Source organism: Lagopus leucura, unplaced genomic scaffold, assembly GCF_019238085.1.
Source record: "Lagopus leucura isolate 7727_CA_CO unplaced genomic scaffold, USGS_WTPT01 35377-0_obj-0_obj, whole genome shotgun sequence".
NCBI classification, from domain to species: domain Eukaryota; kingdom Metazoa; phylum Chordata; class Aves; order Galliformes; family Phasianidae; genus Lagopus; species Lagopus leucura.
Genome location: NW_024963414.1, coordinates 67,402 through 79,150, shown reverse-complemented (window position 1 = coordinate 79,150; position 11,749 = coordinate 67,402). Strand labels below are relative to the sequence as shown.

The 11,749-nt window shown below is 41.6% G+C and overlaps 1 protein-coding gene across 1 annotated transcript in view; it reads right to left on the bottom strand.

Moving 5' to 3' along the window:
- Positions 1 to 710: 710 nt before the first annotated feature.
- Positions 711 to 11,749, bottom strand: part of LOC122191128 (protocadherin alpha-C1-like) — a 75,374-nt gene continuing 64,335 nt past the window's right edge. Inside the window, 2 exon segments of the mRNA XM_042891318.1 lie at positions 711 to 2,535; positions 2,976 to 3,077. Coding sequence (XP_042747252.1) covers positions 2,465 to 2,535; positions 2,976 to 3,077 — 173 coding nt within the window. The 3' untranslated portion in view covers positions 711 to 2,464.

Below are 11,749 nucleotides of genomic sequence, written 5' to 3'. Positions count from 1 at the left end.
TCCAGAGTGGATTTTTAGGTATGAATTTTGGGAAATGTATTTTGAGTTCTATGTTCTTCCCTTTAGTAAGATCACTGGAAAATTTTAATTGGAACCGCAGCCTCTGATGTTCTATGACCCAAATCCTGAGTAGAAAAAAATGGCACAAGATTGTATTTCAGAAGGCCAGTGTAAAATATCTTCTCAACAATGAGATGTAATTAGGAAGCAACATAACTCAGCTTTAATTATTTTAAAAGCCCCGTGGTTTTGTCCACCAATCTAGTATTCATACAAACAAATTTCTCAGTGACAATAAGCTCACAGGCAATACATGAATTCTAAGAGAAGTAAATTGATCAAGTGGTAAAAAAATATATTCCCGAATTGCAAGTTCTTTGCTAATGAGTTTTGGTGTCCTGACTTTATTGTCAGTAGGAGGATAAAACAGATTTTAATTTCTTGATTCTTGTTGGTCTTGGCCACGTCTGATCCTCTCTTGTGTGATATTCAAACAGTAACCCCTAACTCCCAGCTGAATGCATTACCCCAATTGTGACCTGCAAGCCATAGTTTGTCCAGATGCCAAAGAAAAGAACAATTCCCTCCCCAAACCATAAGCTTGTTCCTCTAGGCTAGACTTTGAAATTGAATCAAGTAGCATTGCTTTTATTGCCAGTAAAACAAGACTGGTAGCAAAGGAAAACTGAATAGACCACATGAGGCTCTCGGCAGTTTGCACTTTGAGAGATTCATTCTTTTATTAGAGCTTTATCTTCTGTGATGATTTAAGACTTGCATCAGGTTTCTCAAATGAATACTAATTGACCTGCTCTGAACTGTCAGCAGTTTGGAAACGTCAACCATCCAGGACACGTCTCAAGAAATCCAGTTGTTCTCTTTGATCCTAGATTAGAGCGACTGGCAGCAATGTGAGAGCTCTGTAGTTTCTTACGCAGTTCCAATTAGTTCAACACTTGAGCTTTATTCTGTGAAGGTACAGTAATGTAGAAAACTCCGTGGAATTCCCTCATCAGCTCTATTCTTTTTAAAAATACATGTATTGGTTTTATACCAGCATCTTCAATCACATTTAGCACTCCAATTATAGGTTTAGTAATTCACAGGGCTTTAGCTTCAATGAATCTCAGAATGCATGCATGGCTTGATTTAAGAAAGATATTTTACTTGTGTTTCATACACAAAAAAAAGAACAACTGATAATCAACAGTGGCTTAAAAAATTAACACTACTCCACTTTTTCACGAGTGTACAAAAAAAGAAATCATGAATTTACATTCAACGGTAAAGCTTAAAGTCCACTCTAATAATAGTTGCATTGACATTCACATACACAAGCACAGAATAAATATTTCAGGATTCTTATAAGAGCATACAGCATACATACAGTACTTGAATTTTACATAATAAGTGTTAATAGGGTCAGAAATTCATAATCTCATAGAAAAAGTAAAATTAAAGTCAGAAAAGGGGTGTGTAGGAGGTAACACCAAGGTACTGCACAGAACTAGCAGGTTAGTAAATCCATTTGCGTGAGGAGTTCGCTTCTGCTTCGTCATATTAGGACAGTTTGTATGCAAAGGTGTATTGAAAGTGCAGATTAATGCAAAAAAATTAAATTCATGTATTCATTAATAACATGCAAGAGGCAGCCCCCAAGTGACCCGACAGAATAAAGCTGTTATTGGCAAGTGGCCGATATAATACAGATGTCTCAGGCAATTTTTCTAAAGCACTTTAGTAGCAGCAATTTTAATTTATAATGGCTCTAGATTGACTTCTGTTTGGGTTAAAGGGCATCATATTTCTATAACATTTACAGCTATATTTCTTTATAAATAAATATCTCAGATAACAAACAGCATAGTTAACATTTCTTTTTTCTCTCTTTTTGCATAAGTGTCGTGGAAAAACTCTGACCTTTTCAGAGACAAAATGTGCAAAATAATCAAAGAGTGGCAACAGGGACACAGAGCATCACAGTCAGTCACATACCGGGATGTCAGCCCAGCCCTCCCTACAGCATTAGAGCCTTGCTGGGGTAATGCAGGGCTCCCAGGGACAAGTTCCCAATGGCTTGCTTGGTAAAAAGATAACATTTATGGTATCTTAAAGAGCTGTAAATGTGAGGTTTTCTTTGTAGGAGTGTGTACAATACGTCATGTGTAAGACTCAGTATTCCCACACAGTGACTTCTCAAAGTTTGAAAAGTCTGGTCACCTTTCAGACATTTCCTCCCCAGCCTGAACATCTCTGATCGTGTAAGTTTGTTAGGTATTTCCTCTGTTGTGTATTTACCAGCTCTTCTTGCATCTTACAACCTGGTTTCTTATCACCTAGCTGACATCTGCACACAAAGATTTCCAATCAGATAGAGGGTGCACAATATTAAAACTTTTAAACCTGCCCTGTAAGTGTCATCAAGACAGGAGCACAGGAACCACAGTGCAGAGAGTCCAACCTCTCACTGGCTGTACTGTGAAGATTCTCCTTTTCGGCGTAGGAGAAAGGAAACTTGTGTCTGCTTTTTAGATTCTGAAAACAAGCCAGAGTGGAGAAAAAGAGTTAACACCAGACTTAATAAAGCTTTTCAAGACAAAACCTGTTAAGCAATTTAGACAGACACCATGAATTTCCTGCGGATTTTCTGAAGTCTGTATGTACAGGAAATTTGTTAACAGGAGGAAGAAATTGGGAGTTGCTACATAGGAGAAATCTGCCATTATTACAAAAACTGGCTAAGGGGGTTCTTTCATTATAAACCCCTCACTGGTCACTGTTCTCAGTGGTGCTGTTGCCCTTTTCTTTTTTCTCCTGAGTCTTGTTTCCCTTCTTCTTTTTCTTCTTTTTCTTGGTCTCTTCCTTCTTGCCAAAGGTTATGAAGTCACTTTTGTCAATTTGGCTGTTTGGTGGCTCCTGCCGGATGGAGATGATTGCAGGAGATCCTGGGATAATGAATTTGTCTGGCAACTCACCAGGACCTCCTTGTTTCGAATTGCCGGGTCCAAATTTAAAGGTCCAGCTGTTGCTGTTCACACCAGCTCCCACTGGGGGGGACACCTCTCCTGCCTCAGGTTCTGAAAAAGTCAAAAAACAGCAAAAAGAGCTCAAAATGTCATGATATACAAGGATTCAGTGAGTATTTAGCCTCATAAATGAAGTTTGTGGCTTTAGCCTATGCCTGTGCTGAGTCTTGGTGGTCTAGCTGCTTATCTGGGTGTTACTGACTAGTCCACGTCCCAGCTGTTCAGTGCTAGATTGACCCCCATACCACTCGGCTCCATGTGCTTTGGATTCCCTGTTGTGCCAGAGCATTGCTCTCTGTATTCTTTATTTCTGAATTTGAAGTGTTCAGAATAAGAGATTGCTGTGAAACAGCCCACTGGTGTTTTGTATAGCATGATACCCAAGCATCAGTGCTGCACAGCACCAGGGTTTGTTTGAGGGTGCTAAATCTTTTGGGATAGTGTTAGAGGAGCGTCCAAGGGCAGGGGGAGTCAAACTTATGCACATCATCCATGCTGAGTACCACAGAAAACCATCCTATCAGTTGTGTTAAGAATTCTCAATAGAGGGATTGAGTTGGTATGTATGTATTGCAGTATGATCAGCAGACAGGGCCCTGGAGCAAAAAACACGGGTGTAGTGTTTGCCTGGACAGGTGTGACACAGGACTCCTACAATCAGGATGTAGAACCTGACCTCAGAAATATTCACTGAGTTACTCAAGCTGAGGTTCTACCCATCTGCTCTTCTGCCAGGAAATGTGGTGACTCTTGAGAGATGGAAAGCTCTTCTAACCTATTCATTTATATGTGAAGGGGGAAATCAGAAAGGGCTAGTGCCAAATTCGTGGTGAGCTGTCAAAAAATGGTCTGGAAGGAAATAATACTGCAGTGAGTCCTCAAATTGAGAAACTCCTCACTACTAAGTTCCTTTTTTCCTATTGCAATGTCACAACATAAAGGCTGGGAAAAAAAATCAGCCTGGTGACCATCTCTCGTTTTCTTGAATCAACATTGCTATATGGTAGATTGCAACACTTTATGCAGGCAAATATAAGTTCTGTCCCCAGATTTAGCCTCACACTATATAAGTTCTCCATTTTCCTTCCATGATTTTGCCATGAGTGAGCCAGTAAGATGGAAACCTTCATGCACATTGCCTCAGCAAAGACAATTTTTCAGTGTAATGAGATACTCTCACATGATGGAAAATCTTAAAACTTTGCTGTTTTGTGTCTTCTCACACTCTGAAGAGTATTTGTAGTTTATACAGTTCCCAAATTGGATAGGTACAACATATTCACTTCAGTGTATCCCTTTAAGTACTTGAGGGATTCTGGTCAGGTGAAAGCTCAGTGCTTATGCACTGATCCTAAAGCCATCAGATCTGATGAAAAAAATGTTCTTATCTATACCCTAAAAGCACGATATTAACCTGCCATGCTTGTAACACTCATAGCCACACACAAATTCTTGCAATAACACACAAACACTGCTAATCTTGTGGTTCTCATGAAGTCTCTCCACTGCATCCTGGATTGGATTTGCCCAGCTAAACAGGCCAAGATCTCCAGTGGGGAAGAAAGGATGGTAATGGTGTTCACACAGTTTTCTATGTTGTGAGGTAGAACATGTGTTGTGTGCATACATAGGGCTTCCCTGATTCAAAAGCTAAGGGACACATTTTGCTGCCTGACAGCTTCTTTCCTGCATGGCAGCAAAACAAACACTTTTGGCAAGATTATTCCTCTTTACCTTTTTCATACTTACACAGTGTGTCCACATTACAGAGCCAGAGAAATCTGTACACATCAGCATTGCCTCTGACTTTACCTGTGTAACAGTTTTACCACAGGGAATCTTTTTTAAAGAGTTTATACGGCTGCTTTTACAACATGATGTTGGATCAAGATTTAGAAGAGCTTCTTCATTTTGTCCTCAGACTGCCTCTGATGATGAAGCAGCTTTAACTTTGAGTTTGTGTTCTTTCCAGGAACTGCTGAAGTACTTTCAGTGACCTTAATTTAATCTCTTGAGTCTCAAATATATTTATTTTTTTTAAGATATTATTAATGCAGAAGTTCTTCTATTCCGTTTTGGTGAGCTGAAGCTGTTCTGTATGTTTCCTATGACCTTAACTCTCAGCTTCAGATTTATTTTTAATGCTTGTTGTTGGTAATGGAAATGTCCTAAGAAGCCCTTTCATACTAAATACATTAATACGAACCAGCTTTCATTTCTGCTTAATGGAATATTTTGGTCAGGTACATTTCATATTGCTTTTGTTTCTTTGAGGCAATAAATTACACATGTGAGCATTGAAAATGTGAAATGTGTTCTGGCCTATTTCCAAATTATTTATCATTTGTCTCTTTTCAGCAATATAAAATGTGAACTTCCACAGAGTACACAATAAATTAAGCCCTGTTTGACAAATAAAGTCCTCCTTCCCAACAAGGCTGTGCAGCCTTCAATCCAAACAATTCTGGCCTAGACCCAATGCTATTTTCCTGTTCTTGGCAGAAACAAAACAAAATAAAACAAAACAACCCACAAACAGCTGAAGGTGACCTCCAACCACTTCTGAACCATTCTTGCTCTGGCTGGGGATGGCCCTGCAGCAGTGAACAGCCTAAAAATGGGTTTGAGACATGTAAGGTTACAACACCACTCAATGGATCTCACTGCCATTACCGCACAGCCAAAACACATCTTATTTTTAACATGTGGCCATTCACTGTTTTAACATTTGGCCATGGCATTTCAATGTGGCCGTATTAGGCTGAAGACAGGGAACGAGGCAATGACTCTGTATTACCCATTTTTGTAATAAAGAAAACTTGCAAGAGCTTTTAAGAACAGAGGGTACCCTTGCAGTGCAGTACCTTTTTTTTCCTTGAATGAAAGCTCTTTCCAGGCTAACAGGCTGCACGTACATGCCTGCATTACTGAAATCTGATTGAGAACAGGATACTGACCCTTTAATCTGGTTCTGCCCAGACAAATCCACTCACCAGATGAAGTCAGTAAAACATATCACAAATCCAACTGACATCATGCAGCCAAACACAACGAGCCCACCATTTCAACCTTGCAATCTCTATTCACCTAAAGACTAGGGTGCTTGCCTGCATTTCTATGTGATTTTCTCCCCCCCCCCCCCCCCCCCCCAGACCTTCAATGTTTGTTGCCATACAAACTAAGCATATTAATTATATTCCTTAATTCTCGCTAAGCCAAAGGAAACCAATTATCCCTGCAGCTGTGTGGAGAGCTTACATGCAAAAAGACTGAGATGGGCAGAACGTAATGAGTTAATAGCCTTCGTTTCCTAGGAGAGGGGCTTCCACTCTCCTCGGGAAATTTCACTTCTGCCTGATTTACCAGGTAATGTGTTTGCATTTGGACTGGCAGGCTGGAAGGTCACAGTTCAGCCATCCTAGGAGCATTGCATGTTTAGCCATTTCAGATCGAGGATAAATGTCATGTACCACTGAGTTTTCAAAGCTCCCTCAAACATCTCTTCTGTTTCTTATCAGCAGGAATTTAACAACAAACATTTTCCACTTATGTGCTATTTTACATTTAATGGGATTGGCTGCGCTTCTCTTTCATGCTTGCTGGGTCTTGTTAAATGCCTTCAAGTTGTTTGGTAAACTTAGAGGAATATCTAAATAAAGCAAATCCCTCAGCTACATTTATACCAGTTCAACTGAAACATCAAACTTCTCTTCCAAGAGCTACATAGGTGGCTGGCCAGTTTTCTTTAGGCATAGTGCATACATAGGAGTGCACACCCTGCCCATTTCCTGGTATAACTTTGGAGACTGTTCCCTCTCCTCTTTGACTTATTCTCCAGGAATATGGCAGCCTTCATACAGAAAGATCAAATCATTTTTAAAATGTGTGCACGCAGCAGAACTCAGAATCTAGGTTGCACCTGCAGCTCTTGATGCTCTCTCGCCCGTGTGTCTGCATGCTAAAAGGGAAAATGAACTTTTCACCCCTTCCATTTCTTCGTGGTCTCAAAATACAACTGTCTCAGTGGACTTTAAATGGAACACACAACCACTGAGGCTTTGCAGTCGAGTAGTTCGTGTATTTAGTTGGGAAGAAAGGACTTTTACGTTGCCTTTCTGAATACCTATTTTTCAGGCCAGTAACTTTTACCTGAAATGCACTGGGCAGATTTGGGTGCAAAAGAAAACCTAGATCCTAAAATCACACGGCTGAAAGTTTGAACCATTTGCTATGGTGTTTAGCTACCTTTTTCTCTTCCAGAGGCACTACACATCACATGCTGTAGCCTTCCACCTCTTACAGGGCTTTACAACCATACTAATCACAGTCAATAAGCACTTGTTCATCAAAACCTAATAGCTCTGAGAGCACTAGACAGAGCATCATGCTGATGATAGAGACTCCATAGTCCCAAAATGTTGGCCCATCTTGTACTGGGCACAAGATTTGCAAAGGGCAGGACCTAAACTCTAAGCCTCTATTTTTTCATTATTATTTGCCCTTTTCCCCCCTCCTTTTATTTTTCTCTTAGATGTGATCACTGAGTGAGGTTTCTCCTTCCTAACCAAAATAGCCACCAAAATAGCAGGTACCCAATCTATTTTTCACCAAGGAGACAAGCATCCTAGGAAGGCAATTCAACCCAACTTTAACAAGTATTTTAGATGAAGTGGATTCTCCTCACTCCTCTCTTCTCTCTACTAGAGCTGTCTTACCTTTGCTTCCTTAACTATGGATAAACCCTGGTGAGCCAGTACAAACTAGAAAGCTGGCTTCTGGATGGCCAATAAGAAATGAGATGAAATCCATGCTCAGAAGCCAAGCTAAGCAGCAGTATGGCTCAGAGGATGCTGTACTAATAGCCGTGCCAAAGTACTTAAAAAAAAAAAAAAGTTGAAATCTAATCTGTTTAACAAGGACAGCCACAAAAATCCTGAGCAACTATTTGCAAAATGAAACCTCTTTCTGAGCCCTAATCCCTCCATGGGATTTTCACTTCTGCAGGCATTGGTATCTTCTGTAGAGAAATGCCTGAGAAAGTGCAGCCATGTTGTGATGGTGGCCCCATTTCCACCCTTGAAAGAGCCTCTTAGTTATGACAGCAATAACACAGGTATAATTTAGGTGATCCTGTGATGCAAAATTCCAAAGTACGGATCTGTCACTGAAATGTTATGGTGCTGTCCTTCCAAATGCAGTTTTTGCAAATTCACTCAATTGAAGGGTTGCTGTTCATCAGCTTGTAAAACCAGCTGAGCTGATACATAAGTGGAACAAAGTCAAAATACTGAAAGATGGGTACAGTCAGCCTGAAATGAAGACATACTCTAACTGTAGGGGCAGGTGCCTGCTTACAGGACATGGAATCTCTCAGTCCTCCCATTAGTAACCCATCAAGCCTGGATAGAGACTGCAATTTTTATCTCACTGATATTTTTCTCTCCTTTTTGGTGCATGTGTTTTCTTTCTGCCCCTGCATAGCCCCACTGCTCCAATCTGCTGTTTACTAGGAACAGGCGGTGCTCGTTTCCCATATCGCGAGCTGCCCGTATATCCTGAGCATCATGTAGATCAGCACTACCTCCTCTGCCTCTGCTGCTTTCTTTAAGAACCTTTGTCAGAAGGAGAATCCATGCTAGAACAGATGTGCTCTGCTCAGGGGGAGGACAGGAAAGCATTTCTATGCAGCTCTGCCTCTCTGCAGAGACATTTCTGACTGTGTGACATCCTCAGCCAAGACAGCAGCTTGCTTTCTGTTCACTGCTTTGTCCCTGCCTTTAAAATTTTGGTGGTTCACAGACCCAGGATATGCTTTAGATAAAAGCTTTCAGTCAAATCATCAATCGTTCTTAAAATAAAAAGAAATCTTCTCAAATTCTTCTTTTCCTAACCACCAGAACACACCAACTAAAGCCACTGTGAGTCAAGGAATCGCCCATCATTAATCACAGACCCTTCTGTCCCTGGGTCAAAGTGGCAACCAACATTAATTAAATGAATTTATTTAAAATGGAGATCAGGCAATAAGCAGGAAGCAAATTGCAGAGAAAGCTAGTCATTAACCTGATTTCTCCCTTCCCTGCCTCCTCTGCGGAGGCTGTACCGACTGCAGCTTCTGCCTCTGGCAGGCTTAATGAATATTCACTGCTCTAAAGAGCCTGACATCCCGCACTGATTCTGGAACAGCACGCCAAATGCAAACACTGTGCACTGAAAAAACCCTCCCCGTGTCATTTGCAGGATCTCTGCAGACATTCTGTCTTCACTGATCATCCCTAAGCCTTTTTGGGATTAAAATGCCCATTTAATCTTTTTTTTTTTTTTTTTTTTTTTTTTTTTTTAGGGGAAAAATAACAAAAACAACAAAAAATGCCATCAACGCAGAGCAAGCAAGAATTCATGATAAAGTGATATATAGCGAGCTGAAAAGTAGAGACATGATTCATCCAGAACAAAGGTGAACCATTTTAACTACAATTTTGACAAAAAGTCCCAGCCATCCCTAAGGACTGTGCCAGTTTGGAATCTTAAAGGAAAAGCAAATAACTCTTGAGCTCTGCCCCTCCATCCGTGTGACCTGTCTTGCACTAATGACTCACACAGGAGGAATGAACAAAAGGAGATATTTTCCCCAGGGAGGGGCCTGTAGATTTAATCCATTGCTGGGATTTCAAGGCAGTAACGTGAAGCGGGGTAATTATAGCACATATGCTGTGGGAGATCTGTAACCCCCTGCTGCTCTGACATCCAGCTGCACGGGGTGGGCACAAGGTCACTCCCAGCTCCATCTCAGGTTGCTATCCATGCTGACCATTTAAATAAAGGTTACACATCTCATTATAAGACAGCAACCTTACATCACTGTACATTACAGCAATTGTCCCTGATACCAAATAGCCCTGCCTGTATGTTCCAGGAAGCATGCAAGCAAACATTGATTTGCTTACAGCCATGGCATAACACACAGAGCAGCCCCAAGCTCCACTTGCTCTCTTATCAGTAAAAGAGGCTTTTCCTCTCATGAAAACATCACCCTTTTTGGGTAATATCCTTCTAATGCTGTACGAATGTCTGTGAAGCATGGATAGGATTTTAGGGGCAGATGACACCTGCAATCTACAGTAGATGAATTTTTGTTTTGGCATTTCACTGTGTTTATGGGCCATAGTGCTCATTTTTCATAGAATCATACAGTGGTTTGGGTTGGAAGAGACCTTATAGATCATCCAGTTCCAACTCCCTTCCCCAGCTCAGGCTGCCCAGGGCCCATCCATGGCCTTGGGCACTTTGAGGGATGGAGCACCCAGAGCACTCTGGGCAGCAGTGCCAGGGCTTCACAGCAAAGAATTTCTTCCTATTGCCTACCCCAGCTCCCTCAGTCTTTCTTCACAAGAGAGGTGCTCTGCAGAAGGAAGTGCAACATTCTTTAAAAGACCTTCCCCTCTCTGTCCTACATTATAAATCAATGGAGAACCAGCATAGGGCGAGTTTGGCAAAGGAAGACTGAACCTCTACTGTGGAAGATGTCACCTTAGGTGAACACAAATGAAAAGATGGTGAAGCTCATTGGTGGAGTTCCAGATGGTCTACAGAAACGTGGGACACCCCATGAGATCCCATCCACATGGATTCACAGCTTTTCTTTGCTGTCAGGCAAAACGTAGCACTCTACAGCCTCCTTATACAGCCTGCACTCAGCTACCAGAGTAGCAAACCATTCCTCAGGCCTCTGCTGAGGGCTGCTTTTAGGACTTCTGGGCAACAGATGCAAAAAAAAATTTGGATTTTGAGACAGATGTTTACAAACTGGGATGTCTGACCTGTGGCTCAAATTTCAACCTGGATGTGACCAGGATGGAGGTAGCATCTTGCAGCAGTAGAGGCATACTGGCTCTGTTATTTAGAGACATTAAATATTGCAAAGACAGCAAAAGTCATTTAGGAAGAAAAAGCTCTGAACAGCAGGAAGAGATCTGTGCACTGGCTATTCTGCATTATGGGAAGCCAGAATGGTTACTGCTTTCTGTCAGATTTAAATAAATTCACTCTTACACACAACCACTTTAATGTGCAAGACAACAGGCTCACAGAGCACCATAAATCCTGCTGTGAAGGTGAAAAGGAGGAAGCATTTGCTGGCTGGTGCTGCAGCACATAACAGCATTCTGCAGACACCCCCTCTTTCCCTCTGCCTGCTCAATGAGCTCTTGAACTGCAGCCAAGAGCACAGATGCACTGTCTATACAGTCACCTCCTGCCACTGGAGGCCACTCTGCTTCTATGGGGTGATGGCAGCATCAGCTGCATGGATCCACAGCCACCTTCTGCCTTCGCCCTGCCTCGCTGGCTCCTTGTGACCAATTCCCCAAAGAAGGAAAATTTCAAATCAGGGGATTCCAGATTAGCTGAAGGTAGGATTTAATATTCTGCTAGTACTTGATCTTGTGGAGACAGGACTGGTATGTTTTTATTCATGTTTACCTTAGGGAGTGAACACTAGCCACTAAATTCAGTCTCCTCAAACAGAACCACAGAATCACGATTCGTTAGGGCTGGAAAGACCACTGACATCACCTAGTCCAATCATCAACCCAATACCACCATACCACTAAGCTGTGCCCCCAAGTGCAACGCTGTACCTGCAGCACGGTGACTCCTCCAACCTCCCTGGGCAGCTGTATAACCAAGATGTTATAATTGCAATATAATCAAAAGAGTAAGGC